At 48.6% G+C, this 26,955-nt stretch overlaps 2 protein-coding genes across 20 annotated transcripts; one reads left to right on the top strand and one right to left on the bottom strand.

The window, feature by feature from the left end:
* Positions 1–907: 907 nt before the first annotated feature.
* Positions 908–14,207, bottom strand: LOC102945247 (zinc finger protein 239). Of its 8 annotated transcripts, none has more exons than XM_043525412.1 (3): positions 10,002–10,469; positions 6,954–7,142; positions 908–3,412 (listed from the first exon to the last, which is right to left on the bottom strand). In XM_043525412.1, exons 2-3 carry the CDS (start codon positions 6,976–6,978, stop codon positions 2,295–2,297), a joined length of 1,143 nt encoding a protein of 380 aa, XP_043381347.1. In that variant the 5' UTR covers positions 6,979–7,142; positions 10,002–10,469; the 3' UTR covers positions 908–2,294. The 8 variants fall into 8 exon arrangements, with proteins under 8 accessions (XP_043381347.1, XP_043381419.1, XP_027673848.2 ...); XM_043525484.1 differs by having other exon boundaries at positions 908–6,606; positions 7,029–7,142; positions 10,002–10,466; XM_043525246.1 differs by lacking the exon at positions 10,002–10,469 and adding an exon at positions 14,082–14,207 and having other exon boundaries at positions 1,325–3,412; positions 7,029–7,142.
* Positions 13,301–21,682, top strand: LOC102945475 (zinc finger protein 501). 12 transcript variants are annotated; one of them, XM_043524774.1, is made up of 5 exons: positions 13,301–13,468; positions 14,997–15,092; positions 15,506–15,636; positions 16,085–16,201; positions 17,930–21,682. In XM_043524774.1, exons 3-5 carry the CDS (start codon positions 15,570–15,572, stop codon positions 19,441–19,443), a joined length of 1,698 nt encoding a protein of 565 aa, XP_043380709.1. In that variant the 5' UTR covers positions 13,301–13,468; positions 14,997–15,092; positions 15,506–15,569; the 3' UTR covers positions 19,444–21,682. The 12 variants fall into 12 exon arrangements, with proteins under 12 accessions (XP_043380709.1, XP_043381104.1, XP_043381021.1 ...); XM_043524736.1 differs by lacking the exon at positions 13,301–13,468 and adding an exon at positions 13,484–13,647; XM_043524856.1 differs by lacking the exon at positions 13,301–13,468 and adding an exon at positions 14,232–14,904.
* Positions 21,683–26,955: the final 5,273 nt, after the last annotated feature.

Consider the following 26,955-nt stretch of genomic DNA (forward strand, 5'->3'; position numbering starts at 1 on the left):
CTTGCTGTTAACATTACATACATAGCACATGTGCTTTCGTTCCAAGGTCGCATTTTGCCTCCCCCCACCACGTGGCTAGCCCATCACCCCTCCCCGTGGGTAACAGCAGGGAACATTTCTGTTCAGCCACAGGCTAACAGCCCAGCACGAACGGGCACCTCTGAATGTCCTCTTAAGAAAAGCACCCTATTTCAACCAGGTGACCATGAATGATATCACTCTCCTGAGGATAACACAGAGAGATAAAGAACAGATGTTGTTTGAATGCCAGCAAACATACACGGCAATGTTTTGTTCTATAATGATTCCCAAGTACATGCTACTGGCCTGGTGTGGTAAAGTGTCCTACCATGGTGGACGGAATAAGGCTGCCCTCCCCAGAAACCTTTTGCAAAGGCTTTGGGAGTACATCCAGGAGAGCCGCGAATGCCAGGGCAAATTAATCATTAAACATGCTTGCTTTTAAACCATTTATAGTATTTTAAAAAGGTACACTCACCAGAGGTCCCTTCTCCGCCTGGCGGGTCCGGGAGGCAGCCTTGGGTGGGTTCGGGGGGTACTGGCTCCAGGTCCAGGGTGAGAAACAGTTCCTGGCTGTCGGGAAAACTGGTTTCTCCGCTTGCTTGCTGTGAGCTATCATCTTCCTCGTCCCCAAAACCTGATTCCGTGTTGCCTCCATCTCCACTGAAGGAGTCAAACAACACGGCTGGGGTAGTGGTGGCTGAACACCCTAAAATGGCATGCAGCTCATCATAGAAGCGGCATGTTTTGGGCTCTGACCCGGAGCGGCCATTTGCCTCTCTGGTTTTCTGGTAGGCTTGCCTCAGCTCCTTAAGTTTCACGCAGCATTGCTTCAGGTCCCTGTTAAGGCCTCTGTCCTTCATGCCCTGGGAGATTTTGACAAATGTTTTGGCATTTCAAAAACTGGAACAGAGTTCTGATAGCACGGATTCCGCTCCCCATACAACAATCAGATCCTGTAGCTCCCATTCGGTCCATGTTGGAGCTCTTTTGCGATCCTGGGACTCCATCATGGTTACCTCTGCTGATGAACTCTGCATGATCACCTCTGCTGATGAGCTCTGCACTCACCTGCAGCTTGTCATGCTGGCCAAACGGAAACTGAAATTCAAAAGTTCGCGGGCCTTTTCTTGTCTACCTGGCCAGTGCATCTGAGTTGAGAGTGCTGTCCAGAGCGGTCACAATGGAGCACTCTGGGATAGCTCCCGGAGGCCAATACCATCTAATTGCATCCACAATACCCCAAACTTGACCCAGCAAGGCCGATTTCAGCACTAATCCCCTTGTCGGGGGTGGAGTAAGGAACTTGATTTTAAGAGCCCTTTCAGTCGAAAAAAAGGGCTTCATCGTGTGGACGGGTGCAGGGTTAAATCGATTTAACGCTGCTAAATTCGACCTCAACTCCTAGTATAGACCAGGGCATAGTCTTCTCCCCAAGGGATCCAGGCACGAGACACTGTGTTCTCCCAACCCAGGCTGTGGCCGTCTTGGTGTGTCAATGTCCACTCCATAGCATGTGAGAAAGCTACAGTAAGACACTGTTTTGTAGTAGTTCTGCACATGTGGAGCCAATATACCCTGCCTGCATGTATCTATCAACATCTGCCCTAGAAGGTATATTATATATTACATGAGAGCTGCGTCAAGGATAAAGTTAGTCTCTGGAAACAGCCCTGAGCAACATTACCTTCCCACTTGCTTCTGTGTGTCTCTGACCCTCCCTGTCATTTTCTTCCACCTAGCCCTCTCTGCAGAACCCAACTGTATAACAAAGGGTACCCCAGCAGCAGAATGAAACTGGCATGATCCTGATCGGTCTCACTCTGCAGTGCATGGAGCAAAAGCAACAGAACAGATCAGATCCTTCTCTGCAAGATTATCCAGCTGATAAAGCTCTTAAAGGTGGAGGAAGATATCCCTAATCCCTCCCTGAATTGAACCTCCTGGAGTAGGCCACTATCCAGGAGGGAGACAGCCAGCAATGCTTTCTGTGTGGAGTGTATTTTCTGGTGCTGGTAGGTCCGTGAAGCTGTCCCCATAGCTCCTAGGGCAGGAATTCTCAAACTGGGGGTCATAACCACTCAGGGGGTCGCAAGATTATTACATGGGGGGTCATGAGCTGTCAGCCTCCACCCCCAAACCCCGCTTCACCTCCAGCATTTATAATAGCGTTAAATACTTAAAACATGTTTTTAATTTATAAGGGGGGGGGGGGTCGCACTCAGACACTTGCTGAAAGGGGTCACCAATACAAAAGTTTGAGAATCACCGTCCTAGGGTGTCTGTCCAGAGTGGATTCTCTGGTGTACAGTAAGGTTAGTGAGCTGACTGAAGCCCCTCCCACAGTCAGTGCACCGATGAGGTTTCTTTATCATGTGGATTGTCAGATGCTGATTCAGGTTGGAGCTCCGGCAGAAGCTTTTCCCGCACTCGGTGCATCTGTAGGGCTTCTCCCCAGTGTGGATCCTCTGGTGCTGGATGAGTGTGGAGCTCTGGCAAAAACGTTTCCCGCACTCGGTGCAATGGTAAGGTCGCTCCCCGGTGTGTGTCCTCTGGTGCTCAGTGAGTGAGGAGCTCTGGCTGAAGCATTTCCCACAGGCGGGGCACTGGTAGGGCCTCTCCCCAGTGTGGATCCTCTGGTGTTTGATCAGGTCCGAGCTCTGCAGGAAGCAGCTCCTGCATTCAGAGCACTGATAGGGTTTCTCCCCCGTATGGCTCCTCTGGTGCTGCACCAGGGCGGAACTGCTCCGGAAGCTCTTCAGGCAGTCAACACATTGATAGGGTCTGTCCCCCATGTGCGTGGTCTGGTGTTGGCTCAGGTTGGAGCTCCGCCCAAAGCTCTTCCCGCACACAGCACACCGGTAAGGTGTCTCTCCTGTGTGCACTCGCTGGTGGGTGATCAGGTCTGAGCTCTGGCGGAAGCTCTTCCCGCACTCAGTGCATTTATAGGGCTTCTCCTGCAGATGAGTTCGCTGATGTCTTGTAAGCGTCGAGCGCAGGCTGAAGGTTTTCCCACATTCGGGGCACTTGTAAGGTCTCTGGCCTGTGTGGGTCCTCTGGTGCTGAATGAGGTTTGATCTCCGACTAAAGCTCTTCCCACAGTCGGGACATTTATGAGGTTTCTCTCCAGTGTGAGGCCTCTGCTGGGCAATGATGTCTTTGAATTTCCTGAAACCTCTCTCTCGGGGAGGAGATTCACCCCATTTCTTTCCTGGAAGGTTTCTCTCCTGATTTTCTGTCCCCCACTCATCCTCATAGTCATCTTCCCAGTCAGGGCTCTGGGAATCTTTCCCTTTGGATTTTTCTGACAATGCTACACTTGGTTCCTCTATCTGAAGACCCTCCTGCTGTGGATTCTCCTCCTCGTTTTCACTCATGATCCCATCACCTGCTGGAATAAACAGAGAATCGAGACATGATTCATCCCTGTGTCTGAGGGAAAGGGTGCCTCAGCCAAGGGAATCGCAAAGAGTTTGTCACAAATCCGAAAACTTTACAGCCTGATCCTAAGCCCATCAAAATCAAAAGCAGTCTTTCCAATCATATGAATGGGTGCTGAATTAGACCCTTTGATAAGATCATAAAACAGGAGAAAAAAAAATCACCTGAGCTTTTTATCACAACCTGGACCAATCCCTCTCTCTGGACTGACACCAGTCTGTTATGAACGGACCCAACCGCTGGATCCCACATGCTTCTAAACCCCCGGGTCTGGGTAGTGACTAATCACCAGTCCCAGCTGCCGTGTCTGCCATCTTTCCAAGGGATATGGGGCTCTGCAGGCAGCTGTCTTAAACCCCAAACCAGGCCAAGCCCTTAGCTGCTTCGAGTGTGTCTGCACTGGAATGGTACAGCTATAGCACTGCAGCTTTGCCACTGTACTGCCACAGTGTAGTTGCTTCCTACATTGACTGTAAGACTTTTCCTGTCAGTGTAGGTAATCCACCTCTCCAAAAGGCAGTGGCTTGAGTGACGAATAAGTCTTCTGTCTAGCTGCTTCTACAGTGGGATTAAGTTGACCTAGCTATGTTGCATAGGGCACAACATGTCTCACAGCCCTGAGTGATGTTGCTTTGTCAACCTAATTTTTAGGTGTCGCCCAAGCCTGACATGTGCCCTCAGAGCCTTATCTGGGTGTGGGCACTGAGCTGCTCCATTAACCCCCTTATAGGTTTAGCCAAGGCACTTCTTAACCACAGCCACTTTTACTCTTAAGAGAGCACTGGAGAGTTATAGATCTTTGCAAAATAACAAACAGTCCTGCAATGCTTCCACCTCACTCTCTTACTCTGATCTCACCCCACAAGTCCAGGGTCTGGTCAGTGTTTCAGGCTAGGCAGACCCTCCTGCCTTGTCCTCACTCTCTAGCCAAGAGGCTTCTGACATATGGTGGTGGTTGGTCCGCTTGCTCAGAGAAGCCCTCCCCTCTTAAATACAGCCTCTGACTCTTTTTGCCCATGTGCTCCAACTGGGAAATTCCAGCCTCTTACCCCGAGTCAGGCTGCTGTAGAGAGTCCACTATCCCCTCGCAGTGGGCCAGTAGTTGAGAGACAGCTAAAGTCGATGGCCCATGATTGCTCTATGGTGGCTTCTCAGCCATAGATTATGTCTACATTACACAGTCTATGCCAGCCCCTAGTGTAGATGCAGCATATGGTGACAGAAGGAGATTTTCTGCCAGTGTAGGAACACCATCTCCCTGAACGATGTTAGCTATAGTGACAGAAGCCCTCTTCTGATAACACAGCTTTGTTTATACTAGCAGTTTTGTCAGCCTAGCAATGTCAGCTAGGGTGTGTGGTATTTTCACACCGCTGACTGACAGCTTTGCTAGCATAAGTTTTAAGTGTAGACAAAGCCACTGTCATTGAACTAGGTGTCAAACCCTAACACAAAATGGATGTTCTAATTCAAATTGGAGGTTCTACTATTAAGTGAAGGTCACAATGGAGGTTACAATCCAAGATGGACGTTGAAACACAAAATGGAGCTCACAACTGGGTACAGACATATCCCACTCTGTCACACCTTTCCCCAGAACATTCCCAGAAGCTGGCCCCGCACTATGGAACTCACTGCCATAGAAGAAAGTAATTACTATGGCCCTTATCACCTTCAGAACTCAATACAACACTTGCAAACAGGAAAGTTTCCGCTACAATACACTGGTTAGGCGAGGGAATGCTAGCAGACTGTCAGGACTGATGTTAAACCATAATTGGCATCTGCTTTCCAGTTGCTCTAACACAGTGGCTCTCAACCTTTCCAGACTTTCAGGAGTCTGATTTGTTTTCTGTATCCCTACGTTTCACCTCACTTAAAAACTGCTTGCTTACAAAATCAGACCTAAAAATACAAAAGTGTCACAGCACACAATTACTGAAAAATTGCTTACTTTCTCATTTTTACCACATAATTATAAAATAAATTGGAATGTAAATATTGTACTTACTTTTCAGTGTATAGAGCTGTATAAACAAGTCATTGTCTGTATGAAATTTTAGTTTGTATTGAGTTTGCTAGTGCTTTTTATGTAGCCTGTTAATATCCAGATGAGTTAATGTACACCCTGGAAGACCTCTGCGTACCCCCAGGGGTATGCATGCCCCTGGTTGAGAGCCTCTGCTTTAACTTCTGGCTACAATACTGAGATTAGGTCTGATAGAAAAACAAAAATTCCACCCCACAGGAAATCAAGATCTTTTGATATTTGTTTGATATTTGTCCCAAACTGGAACAAAAAGCAGAAATATTGAAATTTTTTGCAGAACAAAAAGTTCCAAAAAATTTCAGTTCCAAAATGTCTAAACATTTCTTTTTTATATTTTTCACTGAAACATTTTGACAGTTCTGAATCAACATGTTTTGGTTTGGTTTGTTGAACCAAATGGAAATGTTTCCTTTCAGCTCGCTTCCACATTAAACTGTGTCTACTTGAGCTGCTGTGGTACTTCAGATGCGTTGTAGTTCACCCCCATGTAGCATAACCCATGCTTCTCTATGGGACAGGATTCCTGGCTGACCTACACATTTCATGACTGCAATGCATCATGAAAATTGACGTGCAGTCATGATGCACTCCAGTGGTTCTACCAGAGGGGAGACTGTGGTGCATCATGGGAGATGAAGTCCAGCCAGGGAGCCTGGTCCACAGAAGAGAATGGCGGCATGAGACACCTGAACTACAGCTTCCATAAAGCACTGCAGCAGCTCAGGAGAACACAGATTAATGTTAAAGTGGCCCGCAATACAACAGTTTGATTCACTGTTTCTCAGGGAGAGATGCACTACCTATGCCCACAGGAGAACCTCTCATACTGGCACAGGTAGTGTCTACACTGAAGCACTATAGCAGCACAACTATAGTGGTGCCATTGTCATGTAGACAAGCCCTATCACTAAAATCACCCTGACAAATATCACAGCTCTAGGATGGAATGGACTAAATAAATACACATTATTCTTCATGTTCTTTGTCACTGCTGAGGAACTTTTGGACTGGAAACTCTCTGCAACAGGGACCGTCTTCATCCCCCAGCACAACTGCAGCTCTAATCCTGATTGAGGCCTTTGGGCTGTGTCATACTATAAATGAATAATAACAATATTAATCAGCAGAACAGATCACAGATGAGTATTCCTGTATTCCTGCCTACAACTGGCCACGAAGAAGCTTAAGATTTAGACATAAAAGTAGCAAAAAGCTAGCACCCTGGTAAACAAACTCAAATGTTTATATCTGGATTGACCCAGCACAAAACGAAGTATCTTATTTTGATTTGTCTGGTAAAAAATTGATATTTGCAAAATCAAAATGTCCCTTGGAAAATGTTGATTTTGTGCAAACTGCATTTTTGGTTGAAAAACCATGTTGATGGAAGATTCCTGACCAGGTCTATAGGATGCGACAAGACAGAAACGGGCGAACTCACAACAGCTTTGCTGAAATGCCAGCATTTTTATTTCACCCACTGACGGTTCCTGGGTTGCTTTGACTTATTCCTCACCCGGATAGGTACCCCTTGGGAGCTCCCTGTCTATGGAGGCATGCAGATCGGGGACACATGGCTCTTTCCCTTGTTCCATCTAAGAGATTGCAGCAGTCTGGGGGACCGGCAACCCTGCATCCAGGGAAATAAAACAGGTGGGCAACTGAATTACTAAATGCTTGAATACAGGTTACAAATAAAATGTGAGGATTTTAAACCCAGGCCCTTTTCTTTGCTGGAGGAGAGGGCCCTGCGCAGAGGCAGAAGCAGGATCCAGGGAGTGCAAAGGTGAACTTTAAACCACTTTTGCTCACACACTCCTCCATTGCTCACTGTGCAGACGGACCCAGGAACTGGCCCAAAGAGAACAAGAGAAACATACTGGTCACAGTCACTAAATCACAGAATCATAGAATATCAGGGTTGCAAGGGACCTCAGGAGGTCATCTAGTCCAACCCCCTGCTCAAAGCAGGACCAATCTCCAACTAAATCATCCCAGCTAGGGCTTTGTCAAGCCTGACCTTAAAAATATAATAATATGCTTCCCTGGATAATGAATTGAACGTGTGGGGGATCCAGTGGGGAGTGCTAGATTTAAAAGACTGTTACACTGGGAGGTGTTAATGGCTACCATCCAGCTGTCTTTGATCCATGGATCAATCACAGACCTGATTAAAGTCAATAGGTGGGTAATTACCCTTCTTCAGGGCTAAAGGAAAGAAGCAATTAAGCCCTTTCATGGAGTGAGATAGCTTCTATTGCCTCCAGTTATTTCCCAAGGCAATCTGTTGCATGGCAAAGCTTGAACAGGGTTAAACTGTGTAGTCGGAGGGATTTCCCTTGGGCTGATTGCAAATGCAGGATCTAGAGCGGTGGTTTTCAAACTTTTTTTCTGGCAACCCAGCTGAAGAAAATTGTTAATACCCATGACCCAACGGAGCTGGGCATGAGGGGTTTGGGGTGTGGGAGGGGCTCAGGGCTGGGGCAGAGGGTTGGGGTGCGGGGGTGAGGGCTGCGGGGTGGGTCTGGGAATGAGTGGTTCAGGGTGTGGGAGGGAGCTCTGGGCTGGGGCAGGGGGTTGGGGTGTGGGAGGGGGTCAGGGATCTGGGTGCAGACTCTGGGGTGGGGCCAGGGATGAGGGGTTTGGGGTTCAGGAGGGGGCTCTGGGTTTGGGGGGGCTCAGGGCTGGGGCAGGGGATTGGGGCACGGGTTGGGGTGCGGGCTTACCTCAGGCAGCTCCTGGTCAGTGGCACAGCAGGGGTGCTAAGGCAGGTTTCCTGCCTGTCCTGGCACTGCGGACCGCTCTGCGCCCTAGGAGCAGCCAGCAGCAAGTCCAGCTCCTAGGCAGAGGCACGCAAGCAGCTCCGTGTGGCTCTCGCCCGCAGGCACCAACCCCCTCAGCTCCCATTGGCTGGTTCATGGCCAATGGGAGTGCAGAGCCAGTGCTTGGGGTAGGGGCAGCACACACAGCCCCGTGCCCCCCCGCCTAGGAGCCGGACCTGCTGCTGGCCACTTCCGGGGTGCAGCGCGGTATCAGAACAGGTAGGAACTATCCTGCCTTAGCTCAGCAGCACCGCTGACAGGACTTTAACGGACAGGTTGGTGATGCTGGTCAGAGCCACTGCGACCCAGTGCCTCCATATCATGTTGCCTCTATATAAATCCATGGTACGCCCACATCTTGAATAGTGTGTGCAGATGTGGAAGCCCCATCTAAAAAAAGATATATTGGAGCTGGAAAAGGTTCAGAAAAGGGTGACAAAAATTATTAGGGGTATAGAACAGCTTCCGTATGAGGAGAGATTAATCAGACTGGGACTTTTCAGCTTGGAAAAGAGACGGCTAAGGGGAGATATGATTGAGGTCTATAAAATCATGATTGGTGTAGAGAAAGTAGATAAGGAAGTGTTGTTTACAACTTCTCATAACACAAGAACTAGGGGTCACCAAATGAAATTAATAGGCAGCAGGTTTGAAATAAATAAAAGGAAGTATTTAATCACACAATGCACAGTCAACCTGTGGAACTCCTTGCCAGAGGATGTTGTGAAGGCCAAGATCATAACGGGATTCAAAAAGAACTAAATAAATTCATGGAGGATAGATCCATCAATGGCTATTAGCCAGGGTAGGTAGGAATGGTGTCCCTAGCCTCTGTTTGCCAGAAGCTGGGAATAGGTGACAGGGGATGGATCACTTGACGATTACCTGTTCTGTTCATTCCCTTCGGGGCACCTGGCACTGGCCACTGTCGGAAGACAAGATACTAGGCTAGATGAACCCTTGGTCTGACCCAGTAGGGCCATTCTTATGTTCTTAGAGGACTAGTTTTGACAAGCTGTGTATGTGCCAAAGCCAATGCCCATTGTGAGAGTGGCTCTGAGAAGGAGCAGAGAAACAGAGCTCTTTGGGGCACAGGACTCGCTGGAAAAGCAGGCTTGAAAACTGAGCAAGGACATTGGCTGCTATTGTTTGTTCCTACTATGCGCAGGGAAACAGGACTTTGTGTACGTTCTTTGTAACTAAACAGGAGTGTACCAGAGACTATAGCTGATTCATATAATCTATTTCTCCTCCTAACAGAAACAACCCTTCAAAGCCCCAAATATTGGCTATGCTCTTGGGACAAAGTAGCAATAATAAAATATTCCCTGAGGGAAATCCCAGTGAACCTCCCTGTTGGCTCTTGAGTGACTTTATTCCATGCCCCTTTTAAACTAAACTAGGCAGATCCTTTTACGTGCTGCCCCTGAAAGGGCTGGTGCAGCGGGGACCCTGCTGGGCTGCAGCTGCATCGACCCTCAGACCCTGGTTTTGTCCCCTGATGCTTGCTATCTGATCTCTTTCCAGCCACACAGTTCATGCTTCAACTCCCTTGTGCTCCCACGGGCAGCAATTCCTGGTTTCTGCGCTGTTTTCTTGCCCCCTCCCCGGAAGCTATTTCTCTGCTGTGATCCTGCCCCAGTACAGATGCCCCTGCCCCGACTTACCGCTCCCAGCTGCTCCCGGGGGATTCATGCTTTTTGCATGTCAGTGGAGGGGTGTTGTTTACACTGGAGATGCAGATCCTGTCGCTTCGGACACATGGCGCTGGGAGGGATATTTGGCTGGGAACAGGAAAGTCCCATCTTTATTAAGTACTCCTCCCTCTCTGACTGTGCTGATCCTCTCTAGGGCAGGGTGGGTTAAGAAGCTCTGTGGTTTTAACCTCCAACTCCCCGGACTTTAGATAATGATCTTCTCTCATCTTACCCGTTTTCTCCAAAACATTCTCAGATCTCTGCACTCTTGGTATGCATCACCCACAGGGCTTCTCAGGGAATTCCTTCCCTTCCCCTGTTTCCTTTATTACACTGGAGCTGTCTAGACGATAATGGTTTTATTATGTGATCTCTCCAAACAGCCCCGCTGAGCTGGTGAGGAAGTAAACTCAATCTTTACAAATATAGCCCTTCCACCAGAACCATGCCCAAATACCTCCACTGGCTTCCCAGTCATTTCAGAACCAAGTACAGTAAGCTGCAGGCAGGGCCGGCTCTAGGTTTTTTGCTGCCCCAAGCAAAAAAATTTTTGGCCGCCCCTGCTTTTTGGGGTGGCTTTTACACAAGTTTGCACTTTGCAATATTTTTTGTTTTGTTTTGGGGGGGTTTTTTGACTGTTCAAAATTTTTAAAAAATGAACACAGAGAATTTGTAGTTAGTGAAATAAAACAATTTCCTACTAGTATATTCATTTAATTTTAACAAAATCACAATTACAAGCAATTTGGGTTCAACTATACACTGTAATGAAAAATGTTAGTGTCTTCCGGTGCCCCCAGTTTCTCATAAATTAAAAGAATTTATATGAACTGAATTTTTTTGGTTTTTATACTTGCGTAGTCTTTTGATAATTCAGTGAAATCTAAATTTTTTGCAATGGTACTTTCAACTGAAATTAATGCAAGTCCTGACAAACAATTTTGAGACATGGTGGACCTCAAATAATTTTTTAGTAATTTCAGTTTTGAGAAACTGTGCTCACCAGAAGCCACTGATACTGGTAATGTTAAAAGAATGCGTAATGCTATAGCAGTGTTTGGAGTGAGGTGCTCAGGGCTATACATCCCGCCCGTGGGCCCCAAGCCCGATCTCAGATCCGGCCCCACCCCCGCAGAGGGGACAGTAACCGACAGAGCGGCTGGGGGGCAGGTCAGCCACGGGGGGGGGGGGAGGGGGCGGACCAGGGGTGCCCGTCCAGCGCCGAGCTGCCCAGCTGCCCAGGGGAGCAGCTCCCTTACTGGCCCTGGGTCCTGCCCCGATCCCGGGCTCCTCTCCTCGGCTCCAGCTCCTCCGCTGCTTGTGACACGTGCAGCAGGGGAGGGCAAGGGAGGAGGAACCACATCACCCCACTCCCCCGGCAACGGGGGGCCAGGGCAGAGACCGCCCCCGGGCCAGGACCCCTGCACTGAACCTGCCGCCCCACCCCACGCAGGGTCTCATTGGTTGACTGAGCGGGACCAGGGGGAAAAAAAGGATGGCCGGAATGCCGCCCCTGGAAATGTGCCGCCCCAAGCACGTGCTTGCTTTGCTGGTGCCTAGACCCAGTCCTGGCTGCAAGCCTTGCTTTTAAAGCTTGCTCAGGTGGTCCTAACAGACTTGTTCCTTCTCCGTCCTGACTCTGCAATGGCTTAGAAATAGATCTGCTTAGCCTGTCTAGCACACACACTACACTGGTTTTCTACTCTCTTCCTGTCCTAAGTTCTTGTTGACTCCCCTCCAAGGAACTCTGGAAGCAGGGAGCAAACTGTGAGCTGCAAAAGCACACCACAGTCTGAATACAGTAGGTCTATTCCATCTCTTACTTCTGCAATAGCCAACCACACTTGGAGAAGCAAGTTAGCTGGATGTTTCTGCTCAAATAATCAGCAAGAACAAACATAATGTTAACATTGAAATGATCATTAAGCTCCCTAGTTCATTTCCTCTTTGCATGAATAGAGCAGTTCATCAGTCTCTCAGAGCTATTGTTTAGCTCGTCTCTCTGCAACCTGATGTCTACACTTAAAATGCTACAATGGCACAGCTGCAGCACTGCAGCTGCTTCACTGTAGCACTTCCATGTAGACACTACCTACATCCATGGGAGGGGTTCTCCCATCACTGTTGTTAATCCACCTACCTGAGGTGGTATCAACCGAAAAATTCTTCCATCGACCTAACGCTTTCTACCCCAATGACTAGGTTGGCATAGCTACATCTCAGGGGTGTGGATTTTTTACTTATCACGTTATCACTTATTACTTGATGATTACTTATTCTATTCATTCCCTCTAGGCAGACAGGATAGTGGGCTAGATGGACCTTTGGTCTGACCCAGTATGGCTGTTCTCATGTTCTTATGCCAATGTAAGTTTTCATTGTAGACCAGCCCAAAGGCACCACAGCAACAATTCACATTTTGAAGATTTTCTCTGCAAGGGCTAGAAGCATAAACATTTTGGTTTAATTGAAAAAGATTACATTCTGCAGATACAACAGCGCTCCCAAGTGTGTGGCCTGGTCTACACTAGAAAATGAGGTTGGCATAACTCCATTGCTGAAGCGGGTACTTACGCTAAACTAAGTCCCTGTATAGACAGCACTAGGTCAATGAAAAAATTCTTCCATCAACCTAGCTACCGTCTTTTGGGGAGATAAATTACCTATGCCCACTGGAGAACCTCTCATGTTGGCACAGGTCGTGTCTACACTGAAGCAGTACAGCAGCACAGCTACAGTGGTGTCACTGTCATGTTTTAAGTGTAGACAAGCCCTGTCACTAAAATCACCCTGACAAACATCACAGCTCTAGAATGGAATGAACTAAATAAATACACATTATTCTTCATGTTCTTTGTCACTGCTGAGGATCTTTTGGACTGGAAACTCCCTGCCATAGGAACCGTCTTCATCCCCCAGCACAACTGCAGCTCTAATCCTGACTGAGGCCTTTGGGCTGTGCCATACTATAAATGAATAATACCAATATTACTCAGCGGAACAGACCACAGAGGAGTATTCCTGCCTATAGCTGGCCATGAAGAAGCCTAAGATTTAGACATAAAAGTAGCAAAAAGCTAACACCCAGGTAAACAGCTCTTTACACTTTTCAGGTGCGCCATGCCCCCTTGGGGGGTCTCTCAAGCGAACAATCACCATCAACGTCACCTGGGCTCTGGGCACCCGTTTCTAGAGAGTTCAAGGCTGTTTCCAGAGCCCCTCTGCTAACCCCTTTATCCTCCAGTGTGACAAAGCCAGGGTGGGGATTCACGGCGTGGCGCCAGCCAGGGTGCAGAGAGCGGCCCCTTTAGGCGGGGGCGGGGAGGCGAGAGCGGAACGACACCGGGAAGCGCCTGGCGGGTGGAGGGTTAACACCCCGGCGCTGCTCCAGAGGCCTGGCCGGGAGAGGTGCTTCCTCGGCTTCCTGTGCCCGGGCGGTGGGTCCCGCGGAAACCTGGCGTCCGCAGCGGCTGGGCCGCCCGTGCCCCGCCGAGCTCGCTGGCTGCGCGCCCGCCCGCCGGAGCGGGGAGCGCCTGGGGCAGCCGGCGGGGCTGGAGGCAGCGGGCACCGCCCCCGGGACACACCGGAGCCGCAGCCTGAAGCGGGGCTGGCACAGGCAAGGGACAGGGGACTAGCCCGCTCAGGGCGGCTGCAGCCCTGCGGGGGCCCTGTTAAGCCACCGGGGCAGGGGCCGCCCCGCGTGTGCGGTTGCAGGCCAGGAGCGTCCCCACCCCGGAGAGCGCCGGGGCAGCAGCGAGGCGGGGCCGCCGGCTCAGGGGGCCCCTCGCCCAGCGCAGGTCTGCGCGAGCCTGACCCAGGGCAGCGGCGTGGGGCGGGCGGTGCAGCCCAACCAGCTCGGGGCGGGGGGGGTCTGCGCTCTGGGAAGGACGGAGGGTAAATGTCACCCAGCGGGCAGAGCGGGGCAGCGCGGCTGGGCCTCGACACACCGTGTGGTCGCTCATCGGCAGGGGCCGTGTCCCAGTGAGTGACTCTCCAGTGGCAGAGCTGGTGTGTGGGGCCCCCCCCCCCAGGACCCAGGCCTTCTCTTACAGCGTCTCCTGCTCTTTCTGGGGTCTCCATCTGCCCTGTTCTCTGCATTTTTTCCTCTCCTCCACATCTCTGCTCTTTCATCTGCAGAGTCAGGACAGACCTGACCTGGTCCTGAGCAGAATTCCTCGTGCTGAACTGACAGGAAATGCTAGTGCCCAGCAGCTTCCCAAGCCGGGGAAAGGCCTGAATCATGGGAGACAAGGGTGGGAAAGGTTTCAGAGCAGCAGCCGTGTTAGTCTGTATTCGCAAAAAGAAAAGGAGTACTAGTGGCACCTTAGAGACTAACCAATTTATTTGAGCATAAGCTTTCGTGAGCTACAGCAGAAAGTGTCCCTAACGGTAGCTGGAGGATTTTTAAGAGCGTAGATTAAATGCATTCTGACATTTAAGGGCCTGATTTTCAAAACGAGAGAAGCCCACAACCATGTATAAAACGGAGAGCCTCATTCAGCTAACAACTGTGCATGCAAAACAGTATTTCAACAGGCAAATACTCTGTTGGTATGCATAGTTGGTAAATGCATGCATGGTTATACTGTTGGAAATTGGTCTGTGCATCAGTCTGTCCACAGTATGCAGCATAAACAGCCCTTTTCCTTGTATGGACCCAGCCAACTATTAATGATTCATAGATATTAAGGCCAGCTGGGACCATTGTCATCATCTAGTTTGACCTCCTGTATAACACAGGCCATAGAACTTCCCTGAAATAATTCCTGTTTGAGCACATCTTTTAGAAAAACATCCAATCACCCACCTGCTAATGGCCCATAGTTGAGGAAACATTTGGCCAAGAAGAAGTGTCTTGTACTGTGTTCTGAAGGTCAGTACAGTCAAGCTGTGGTCTAACACTGAAGAGGAGCATTTCTGTAGCTGTGAATCTTCATCCTAAAACATGCTGTTTCCTGTCTCCAGGAATGGACGTGTAACAAAAGCAAAGTGAGAGCAAAAGTACTCTAGATGATCTGAGCAGTAGTAGTGGGACATGGACAGAGAAAGACAGCCACTAAGGTAGGTAGGTTCCAAACAGTGTAGATCTCTACGGATAAAAAACCACCACCATGAATTGCACCCAGAAGAAGATGGAAGCTAGTGGAGAAATGGAGAATCAGAAAGTGAAAGGGGGGGGAAAAGAGTCTATTTCCTCATTCATCTGGCATATCTAGGGCCCTTCCGATTTCACTGCCTGAGATCTACATGGGAACAGAAGGGCATAGTCCCATAGGACTCTGAATTTACCCACATCACAGATGAAATATCCAGGGGATAGATAAATCCCCTACAATATACTTGCTGTGCGGTCCTTGGGTTATCACTGTGAATTACTCCCACAGAGACCAATTCTCCAGCTCAGACTTTGGGCTTCAGGTGTCAGGATGGGACTGAAGCACAAGATGCTGAGTTTATAATGCTTGTGATTTCAGATCCTGCTGAAGTCTGGTGATGTCTTGTCTGTTTCTTCTGTGAGGAGAGAGATATTTTAGAGGAATGGCAGAAGGAGTTGTATCAATGCCTGAGACAGAAGACTATACCAGGTTGTCTTCACTGGGTAAATGTAAGTTTTATTTCTTTTATTCCGAGCTGCGTAATCTCTGAACTATCTGGATTTTCTGTCTCTCTTTAGTATTTATATGCCCCTCCAATAATGTAGTATCTGAGCTCCTCACAATCTTTACTGTATGTAGTCTCATGACATTCCATGAGGCAGGGCAGGGCTATTATCCCCATTGTACAGCAGGGGAACCAAGGCACAGAGAGGCTAAGTGCCTTGCACCAGGTTACACAGGAACCCAGGTCTCCCAGGTCCTAGGCTTGTGCCCTTTTACTGGACCATCTTCCTTTTCCTGGCCTCAGGGCTTCCATTAGCACGTTTGGATTTATTAAGAGTACGCGTCTGCTCCAGCAAAGGGTACTGGTGTAAAACCATTTACATACTTTTGTAACACGCTCTCAGGGACCAACAACGGAACATAATGTCTCCCAATCTCATTTCCCACAAACAGGCTATAAAAGTCCCAAACCAAAACTGATATCTCCAGTAGAACCAAGAGAGTCAGAGCTGTGGGTTGTGGATCTTCAGGACTCAGTGGATGGAGCTATTCCTGAAAGCCCCTCCCCAGGCGAGTAGTAATAATCCAAGCTTCCTCAAATGAAGTGACAAGATGGAGACCCTTTCTAAGCTGCGGAACTGGATTTCCTTTATAGGATTCACTGTGTCTTGGCCAATGCCTGACAAGCTTCTGCCTCTCTCTCTCTGAAATCACACTCTTCCTTACCCCTAGTGAGTCATAGGTGTAACTCCATTGATTTTGTTAGCATTATGCCAGCAGAGGATTTGGCTCAAACTTTCTGCGTTTGTGATTATTTCATTTGGGGAATGGAGCCTTAATATTCATCTTTCCCAGCCTCTAACATTTGTTTTAGGGCAGGCATTTCCTCCTTTTATCCAGTTTTTGTGTTGAAACACTGAACTATTCAGATAACATCACACTGGGAGGGTCCCATGGTTGTGTCTCCCTAGGTAGAGTTATCCATGTAGGATATAAGGCAACACAGCTCTTCCCTAAGAGCACGCTGCATGAAGGGAAACTCCCCAAAAGAATGTTGCCAGAAGAAGCAGCCAGGCACAGATAATTTGAAGACAGACTGCTTTCCCTTGCAATCAGTTCCCACTGATGCAGAAGTGGAATCTAAGATCATGTAGCTACTCCCACCAGTATCACATCATGCATTGTCATGCAACATATTCCCTTTGTACAAAAGACTTCCATCAGGGATGGCAGCATAACTGGAAAAGTATGACATGAACTATGTAGTAGTAGGTTCCAATAGCTTTGCTAATTCAGTCAATGCAATTTAAATAGTCATATGATGCATTGTAATGTTTAGGCCTTCAACACTGTTTCTTTCCCATTGCTAAGAAACCAGGCTGCCTTCTTATTGCGTGATCCTGAGACACTGTTCCCTGTTCAGCATAAACACTAATCAGTGAGTGCTAACGTTCATGGTGCTTCTTACTAGCCGTGTACGCATTGAATTCTTCTCCTTAGGTGTAGTCACACTTTAAAGAGTGCTGTGTTAAAGACCGTGTTCAATTATTGCTGATATGAAACCTTTACCTCAATACCCACAAGTTCCCCTTCACCAGTAGTACTTCCAAGATCCCATATAACACCAAGCTCTGAGACTGAGAGACAATCAGAGATTTTTAGAAAATCAGTGAAGATTTTGGAGTTGAAATGAGACTGAGCTCTCCTTTCTCAGTGAAGTTCCCCTTGAGATGACTGGGATCCCAGTCTGGAAAGCAAAGCCTTTTCTGATGGCTCTAGACTTCCCCAGGAGCATGTAGAGAATGAGGTTCTGCGCTTTCTCTATGTAGATCCTGAGAGTTAATTTTAGTTTTTCTTTCCGAACAAAACTCTGCTATTGCCAGACACTGCAATGGGGATTGAAACCCCAAGCAGATGAGGCTTGATGCTCAGAAGTGCTGAGTCCCCACAGCTCCAATTGGCTTCTGGAAAATCAGGCCCCAGGAGTCTCAAGTTGGACACCCAAAGTTAGTGGACACTCAAAAAATTGAGCATTTTCCTTTTTCTTCTCTCAGCAATGTTTATGGTGAAATATTTCATTTTCCCTTAAAGCAGTTTCACCTGTTCTAGCACCACCAGCAGCCCTGGGACATGGAGCCACTTGCATAATGTGCCAGCTAGAGTAAGTGCTTTCTGGGCTAACATCCTGGGAGAGATGAAGGACTGCCTCAGTCACACTGTACTGCTGGGAATGGTTAGTGGTTTCCTTCTACTAGCAGCACAGGAGATCACATCTAGATTTTCTTCTCCTCCCTGCAGGTGGTGGGATCCTGAGCAGAACTGAGAAGCATCACAAAGAAGGTCGTGAGAACCTGAAGCTGCTGGGAATGTTATTGGGGAAATCAAAAGAGAGAGTTTCCCAGAGACCTGACCAGGAAACTACCTGCAAAGGGCAGCACAAGTCACAAAAGCAGAGGAGAAACACAGCCAGGGATGAGGGAGGTAGGAAACATGAAAGGACTTTCAGGGAACTGTGCAAGCCCCATGTGCCAGAGAGGTCGGAGACAAGTGAGGGACCGTGCACATATTCTGTGTGTGAGGAAAGCTTTGAGGGGCAGAGAGACCTGAATAGCCACAAGAGCAGCATTCACACAGGAAAGAAAATGTATAAATGTAGTGCCTGTGGGAAAAGCTTCAGGCAAAAGCAGGAGCTCTCGGCACACGCAAGAGTCCATGGAGCCGAGAAACCCTTCCCCTGTGCTGAGTGTGAGAGGAGCTTCAGTCGGCTTTCCCATCTCACTGTACACCGGAGAACCCACACGGGGGAAAGGCCCTTCTCCTGCCCTGAGTGCGGGAAACACTTCAGCCACCTCTCAAACCTCACTAGACACCAGAGAACCCACACAGGGGAAAGGCCCTACAGCTGCCCTGAGTGTGAGAGGCGCTTCAGTAACCTGAGCAGTCTCACCACCCACCTGAGGACCCACACAGGGGAGAGGCCTTTCACCTGCCCCCAGTGTGAGAAGAGCTTTGGTGACCAGTCTAATCTCACCACCCACTTGAGGACCCACACTGGGGAGAGGCCCTATGTGTGTCCTGACTGCCAGAAGAGCTTCAGCGACCAATCGACTTTCGCCAAGCACCAGAGAACCCACACGGGGGAGAGACCCTACCCCTGCCCCCGCTGCGAGAAGAGCTTCATCCATAGATCCCACCTCACTACGCACCAGCGGACCCACACAGGGGAGAGACCTTACAAATGCCCTGGCTGTGAGAAGCGCTTCAGCCAGCTCTCCAACGTCACCACCCACCTGAGGACCCATTCGGGAGAGAGGCCCTATGTCTGCACCGACTGTGGGAAGAGCTTCGGCGACCAGTCGAGTTTGAGGAAGCACCACCGGACCCACACGGGTGAGAGACCCTATCCCTGTCCCCACTGCGGGAAACACTTCAGCCAGCTCTCCAATCTCAACACCCACTGCAGAACCCACACCGGCGAGAGGCCATACATCTGTCCGCACTGTAGCAAGAGCTTCAGTGAGCAGTCAAACTTGGCCAAGCACCTGAGAACCCACCCAGGGGAGAGGCCCTCCCCTTGGCCCCACAGCGAGACAAGCCTAATGCACATTTCACAGCGCTCTGTGCACCAGAGAAACCACAAGGAGGAGGGGGCCTACAAATGTACCGACTGTGACAAGGTCTTCAGCGAGCAGTCGGACCTGGTGGAGCACCTGAAAGCCCACCCAAGGGAGAGACCTAACAGTGACAAGAGCGTCATCCAAAAATCGTCTCTGGTGAAACTTCAGAGGCTTCATCAGAGATTGAAACCATAGGAGGCTGGAACGCTCATCTCCGTCAGCTTCCCTCTACCTGTGTGTGTATAGTGATGTGCGCTGGAGGAGAGGGAGTTATGGTTATAGAGAATCTGAGAAATACACTCAGCCCATCCACTCCCAAAGCCATCGACATCTCCCCGGTCCAATGGAGGAGCTCCTGAATAATGTGAAGGGGCTTCACCAGTGGCCATTCCCTTACCAGGCTGTCCTGGAAGAGTGTCAGGAGGCTACCCACCCTGTCCCCATCCCACCCACAAGCCCATTCCATTTCCCTACTCCAACTTCCTTGCAGTTGTTCTGTGTGGCAGGGGTTGGCCTCCCGAGGGTCTCTGCATACTGTGTTGAGAGGTGTTGCTGAGGTGCGTTTGGCATTCCCCCAGGGTTGGGAGGGGCATAAGTGAAAATGTCAGTTGAGGTTTTTATTTCAAATCTGATTCTGCTCTGAAAAGTGACTCTGTAAAAAAATGGTATTGTGAGGTTCCGTGTTCATTGTCTTTCAGTGATTTGAGATCAAATTTGCTCCGTTTACAAGTTAAAAGATGGTTATTCTAACTGTTAGCCCTGCAAAGTCAGTGTGGTATATGAGAGTGAATCTGGGGTTCTTTCTGGTTTGTACATCATCATTGTCATTGGCAATAAAAATTCTGTGGTCCAAATTCTGCGTTCAGTTATGCTTGTGCAATCTGCTCATTTTGTTCAAAGGGGTATCTGAGGACAGAATTTAGTTTTGCAACTGGGACTTCATTTACAATTCTGTTGATGCACAAACCAGAAGAGAATCCAGCTAACTCCCACAGATTCAGTTCGCTGCCCTGCACTGCTAAGACAAATAAAGAGCAGTAAAAACTTATCTGAGTTATTCAAGTCAGCAGCTATGTCTCTGAACACCAGCAGGGAGCAGATGTGTGGGGCAAGAAGATGCCATTTTTGCATAGAGACTTTTCAAAGTAGAAGCGTGTTGTGGGCACAGTCCAACATCACATTGAAGTCAACAGCAAAACTGCCATTGCGCTCAACAGGCCTTGGACTGGGCCCTAAAAGGTTTAATATGGATCTTGAAAAGGCAGATCGAGTTGGTCACAGATGTTCCAGTGACAGCAAACCCTGCTGACTAGATTTTTTTGTTTTTAAGTAATATTTCTTGATCCTTCCAGAAGCCTGAATTTGTGGAATCGCTTTTAACTTTGCTGGGGTGTATAATAATTTTCAACTTGGGTTATGTTTTTGAAAAGGGGGGAAACGCTGCAAACATCGTGTCATGGTTCTTGCCTGCCCCCATTTTATTGCCCTCACCAGTGGAAATTTAGGTATGAACAAATACCAGTTGTGATATCAGTTTTGTGAAGGTGGTATCCTTTAAGCCTTTTGCACATGAATTCTGAGAAGAGTGAAGAAGTCAAGAGAGGAAATTGGAGAAGAAATTTGTGAAATGTAAGTTATTGGGCAGGGTATGAATTGGGTTTGGGAAGAGGAAAAATTTAGTTAGGCAGCATTTTGACTAAAATGCCCTCTTTAGCCTGGCAAGATGCTCTCCAGGGGGCTGATCCAAAACCCACTGAAATCAATAGAGAGACTCTCACTGATTCCAGTGGGCTTTGGATCAGGTCTTGGTAGTACAAGAGAGGCCAGCTAAGGCCAGGTCTGCCCTACAGACTTATATCAGTATGACTTTGTCGCTTGTGGGCTTGAAAAATCCACACCCACGAGCAACCTGGTTATGCCTACCTAATCCCCCAGGTAGACAGTGCTATGTCAGTGGGAGGGCTTCTCCACCGGACATAGTTATCGCCTCTCGGGGAGACGGATTAACTCTGCCAACGGGAGAAGTTCTCCCATCGGCATAGGAACATCTTCACTAAGGCGCTGTAGCGGCAGAGCTGCACTGCTGTAGTGCTGAACATGAAGACAAGTGCGTGCATCCCATTCATTCCTCTCATATGCAGCTACTACTCCAGTGTGTATTTCTCCAATGGAAATTGTGCCTGGCTAAATTCAGCCAGCTATCTGTTGTTTTATATAATGAGATTCGTGCTTATTTTTATGGCTGTTTATTCCCAGGTCATTATATACCATAGACTGGGTTTTTAAAAATGGTGTCTCTGCCATTACACCGAGAAAAAGTTCAGGAAGCCTTTTCTTTCCTGACTCCCACATACAAATGGATAATACTGATATGGCTTAATAAATGTATTCTGACATAATTTCATGGTATGTCAGATTAGAGTTGTATGATGTACATTTATGGTTTGTTTATCTGACTAAATAGCAAAAAAAAAAAAAGTTTTAAGAGTGTTCCTGTAGGAGGATCGCCCTTTTAGGTGTTAAATCTGGTGTTTATTACTTTTATCACATTTAGAAGCCACAATTGAGAATGGGGCCCCATTGTGTTAGCTGATGTACACATAGTTAGAAAAAACAGCCTCTGCTACAAAGTGTTTACAGTTCATGTAGACAAGGCCGGCAATAATTGGAGGAAGAAGTTTTATTTTCCCCATTTTACAGATGAGAACCTGAGACACTGAGAGATTCAGACTGAGATCCTCAAAGCTATGTAGGTACCTAACTCTCGTTGAAGTGTCTAAGTGACGTCCATGGTCACAGAGAAAGTCTGTGGCAGAGCCAGAAACTGATCCAAGATCTTCTGACTCTCAGTCTGTGCCTTAACCACAAGATCACCCTTCCCTTCTAATCTAACAGTACCGTGATCACTGTGCTCTTGATATAATTGAGTGGCAGAGTCCATGCCACACAGTTCTGCTTCAATACACCTTCACAGCCACTGCCCACTGGCTTCTATGAATCTGCTCTTCCCCTGGGTGGGGGGTATAGTTAATCAAAGGAAATTAATATAAAGATAGAGGTTGCTGATATTCTCCTAAGAGATGGAAGCCCAGGAAATGTGAAAAATATCTGTAGAATGGTTGAAGGAATGGGAAACTTGAATTTCTACTTGGTAATTAAACTTCACTAGCCTTCAGAATTCTCCCAGAGTGGAGAGCCTGCTGGTAATGACTGGAGAGAGCAGGAAGATCTCTCAACTTTTAGATAAAAGGGTAATCTATACTAAACTACAGCTGGAGGAAGGCCCTCTCCTCCTGGGTTGGTAGGAATTCAGCCCCCCTCCCCTAGGCACTCTCCATGCTCCCCTTCTGGATTAAGGCAATCCAGGACATTAGACACACAGCAGCATGAAGCCTCTTACCCTGTGACCCTACCCTTTGCTTGGGGACTGCCTGCAGCCCCACATGCGTTCACAAAGCATGTAGCAGCGATGGCAGCGTTCCTGAGGAAGTCAGGAGTTCAAGTGTTTCCTTTCCAGGGTGACTGGTTGGTGAGAAGGTCTGTGCCTCAGGTGTTGTCCAGCGTGTCAGTCATCCAGTCCACCTTGGACACATTTGAGTTGCTCTTCAACACAGAGAGGTCAATCCTGTCACCTGTACAAAGGAGAGAGTTTCTAGGAGCTCTCTTGGACTCAACGGAAGCTAAAGCCTTCCTGCCACAGCTAAGATTCCAGATGATGCTGGCCATATCCTTAAGCTTCTAGGGCATGTGGCCTCATGCACATATATAGTTCAGCAGGCAGGCTCCATCTTCGGAAACTGCAAAGGGGCTGGCATCAGTACAGCCTCTAGACATGTTAGTTCGGGTACCACACAAATCTTGGTCTCTATACTGGTGGACAGACCCTACAAACATCTGTGTGGGGATTCTGTTTGCTCCTCCTAACTTCCATTGAAGCCCATCTCCCTATGAAATCTCACAGTGATGTCTCTCTTTCCCATCTCAGCCAGATTGATGCTTTCTCTCCACATGCATTTATACAGACAGCAGCTAACAAGTTATATGTATTGTGGCAAGGCACCTTCTTGGTCTCACCAGACTCAGCAGCTTTTACCCTTGGTGAGACGGGCTTGGGGTAAAACAGTTCCTCTGGGCTGCACAGGGGCAGTCCGTCCTTCTCTCAGCAGGTCTTTTGGGCCTGTTTCTCTCTCTTATGGGAGGGAATGCAGCCTCCCCTCCTGGTGAGACTTGCTGTCTTGCTGCTCCTTGCCTACTGGCAGCTTGACTCCTCTCTCTCCCTCTTCTCCCAACAGGGGAGGGTTTAAAAAGGTCTCAGGGAGCTGTAGTTGGAATCAGCTGATCCTAATTGATCTCTGGTATCCCTCTTCTCAGGTAAGCCTGATTGACCTGTAGTCACCCCTCCTCAGTTGATAGGGAGGAGGGCCTTTTAACCTTCTGGGACTGTTTTCTGCCCCCCCGCCCCGCCCCCTTTGCAGCCATCTGTCCTGAGTTTATCACATATCCCCACCCCACCCCCGCGCTCAACACTACTGGGTTGGACTACTTGGGTCAGCAAACAGTGCGCCCTTGACAGGCCATCAGTGTTGCCATTCTTTAGCGACAGTAACCACCTTGGTGCTCTTGCGTTTCTTTCTTTGTTTTGGTGCATGCACTTCAGAGGGGTGTGATCCGTGATGAGGGTAAATCTCCATCCGAGTAGGTAGTAGCATAGGCTTTCTATGGCCCACTTTACCACCAGGCATTCCTGAAGTGAGCTGTAGCTCACGAAAGCTCATGCTCAGATAAATTGGTTAGTCTCTAAGGTGCCACAAGTACTCCTTTTCTTTTTGCGAATACAGACTAACACGGCTGTTACTCTGAAACTTCTCTACTACAGAATATTTACGTTCTCTGGGCAGGCATTTCCTACTGAGGAACAGGACTGGGTGTTGTTCTTCTCCGACCATTTGCAAAAGGACCGCTCCGAACCCAACCTCGGAGGCATCGGTTTGTAAGATAAACTTCTCAAAATCTGGGGCTACCAGCACTGGGTCGGTGCAGAGTGCGGTCCGCAGATCTGCAAAAGCCTCCTCGGCCGCGCTGGTCCATCTTACTCTGGGCTTTTGTTAGGTCTGTTAACGGGCATGCCCTGGTGGCAAAGTGGGGGATGAACTGCCTATAGCATCCAATTAGTCCCAGGAATTCTCTGACCTGTTTCTTCTGGACTGGTCGGGGCCAATTCTGTATTGCCTCTAACTTGTTCAATTGGGGCTTCACCACGCCCCTCGCCATGATATACCTGAGGTATTTGGCTTCTGCTAGCCCAATCGCATATTTGGAGGGATTTGCAGTTAGCCCCACCTTCCTCAGGGTGTCCAGGACTGCTTCCACTTTTCCAAGTGTATCTCCCAGTCTGGGCTATGTATAATGACATCATCGAGATAGGCAGCCGCATACTTTCCATGTGGACACAACAGCTTGTCCATGAGTCCTTGGGAAGTTGCAGGAGCCCCATGTAAACCAAAAGGGAAGACAGTGTACTGATACAGTCCCTCTGGTGTTGAAAAGGCCAACTTTATTGGCCTTGGCCAGGAGGATTTGCCAATAACCTTTGGTCAGGTCAAGACTGGACAAAAATCGTGCTTTTCCCAATCAAGTCAATTATCTCATCTATCCGGGGTATAGGGTACACATCAAATTGGGATACTTCATTCAGTTTCCGTAAGTTGTTGCAGAACCTCATACTGCCATCAGGCTTAGGTACTAGGACAACTGGACTGGACCATTGGCTATGAGACTCTTCAATGACTCCTAACTTCAGCATTTTCCTGACTTCTGTCTTGATCTCTTCTCTTTTCGCCTCTGGGATCCGGTATGGCTTGACATTGACCTTCACGCCAGGCTCTGTGAGGATGTGATGGTGAACCTCGGTAGTCCTGCCTGGCTTTTCCAAGAATACATCCTGGTTGCGTTTGATCATGTTGATCATTTCAGTTCGTTAGACGGGGTCAATTCCGGGGATATTCCCACTTGGCTGTACCGGTTGCTTTTGGGAGGGGTGACCCTAGAGTGACCACATGAGCTTCTGTCTTGCCAAGGTTTCAACAGGTTTATATGATAGCTCTGTTCCACCTTCCGGCAGCCAGGCTGTTGGACCTTATAGTCGACCTCTCCAATGGCTTCTATTATTTTGTATGGCCCCTGACACCTGGCTAGGAGCTTGCTCTCCTCTGTGGGTACGAGCACCATTACCCAATCTCCCACCTGGAATTTTCGGATCATCGCTCGGTGATTGTAATATGTCTGTTGGGCCCCTTGCGCCCTCTTTATGTGTTCCCATACTATGGGGGCAACTTGGGCTATCCTGTCTTTCATCTGCAGCACACGCTCGATGATATTTCTCCCTGGGTTCGGCTGTTGTTCCCAACCCTCTTTGGCAATGTCCAGTCTTCCACGGGGGTGGTGACCATATAACAGCTCGAATGGGGGAAACCCAGTTGAAGTCTGAACCTCCCCTTACAGCAAACATTAGGTATGGCAGCAGGGTATCCCAGTTCTTCCCATCCCGGCTCACTGCCTTCTGTATCATGTTCTGTAATGTTCTGTTAAAGCCTTCAACGAGGCCATCGGTCTGCGGATGATAGACTGATGTTCTTATGGTCCATATGTGGAGCATTACACACAAATCCTTCATTAATTTAGACAAAGAGGGGGTTTCTTGATCCATCAGGATCTCTTTGGGTATCCCTACTCTAGAAAAAATGTGGATTAATTCCTTAGTTATGGTCTTGGACATGGTGTTTTGTAGGGGTACGGCCTCAGGGTATCTAGTGGCATAATCTAGCACAACCAATATGTGCTGATGGCCCCGGGCTGCGGTCTCCAGTGGGCCTACTAGGTCCATAGCTATTTGCTCAAATGGGACTTCAATAGTCGGCAGAGGTACCAAAGGGGCCCTTATGTGTGGTCGGGGGCCATGTAATTGTTATTCAGGACAGGAGGCACAATATCATTGGACCGTCACATAAATTCCCGGCCAAAAAAACCTCTGTAGAATTCGATCAAGGGTTTTATCTACCCCTAGATGCCCCCCTAACAGATGGCTGTGGGCTAGATCCATCACGCCCCTCTGATGCTTCTGTGGTACTAAGAGCTGTTCCACGACTTCCTCTTGGACCTGGACTACTCTGTGTAGCAGATCCCTCTTTATCATATAATATGGCCCTGGGCCCTTGGCTCTGCCTTCCACAGGGACCCCATTTATCTCAACTACTTCTTCGCGAATATTGTTATATATTGGATCATTAGCCTGATCCTGCCCAAAATTTTCCAGTGAAAGTCCAATTTGCCCAAACTCAGGGGGATCTATTTCCGTCTCCCTCTCGGGGGGCAGGGGGTCCCCGAAGAACTGGGTCCAGCTGTTGGTTTATCGACCCCCTGCATAGTCCCCTTGTCAATTGAGCCAACACTTTCCCCTGGGAGTGTAGGCTTCTGGTTCTGGGCCAAGATTCTCGTTCCCCTCCTCTCATCTGCCCTCCTTTCTCGCCGAGTCTTCCTGGGCTTCCAAAGGGGAAAGAACAAATCCTGGGCAAATTCATGGAAGACTAAGGGGTTGCTAACTATCGGGGCCATCCCATTGCTCTCAGGATTATTTCCTTCTTCTGACTCCTCTCCAGGGAGTAGGCTGCCAAACCCTGGGAAGTCTCATTCTATGAGGACTGGATATGG

Source organism: Chelonia mydas, chromosome 1 (genome assembly GCF_015237465.2).
Source record: "Chelonia mydas isolate rCheMyd1 chromosome 1, rCheMyd1.pri.v2, whole genome shotgun sequence".
In the NCBI taxonomy this organism is placed as follows: Eukaryota; Metazoa; Chordata; order Testudines; family Cheloniidae; genus Chelonia; species Chelonia mydas.

Coding starts and splice junctions, on each gene's coding strand:
- LOC102945247 (XM_043525246.1), bottom strand. CDS start 7,107: ATGGAACAAGGGAAAGAGCCATGTGTCCCCGATCTGCATGCCTCCATA. Junction 3,413..7,028: donor CCCAAGGGGTACCTATCCGG/GTGAGGAATAAG, acceptor TGTTTATTCCAG/CAGGTGATGGGATCATGAGT.
- LOC102945475 (XM_043524774.1), top strand. CDS start 15,570: ATGGCAGAAGGAGTTGTATCAATGCCTGAGACAGAAGACTATACCAGG. Junction 15,637..16,084: donor GTTGTCTTCACTGGGTAAAT/GTAAGTTTTATT, acceptor TCCCACAAACAG/GCTATAAAAGTCCCAAACCA. Junction 16,202..17,929: donor TCCTGAAAGCCCCTCCCCAG/GCGAGTAGTAAT, acceptor TCCTCCCTGCAG/GTGGTGGGATCCTGAGCAGA.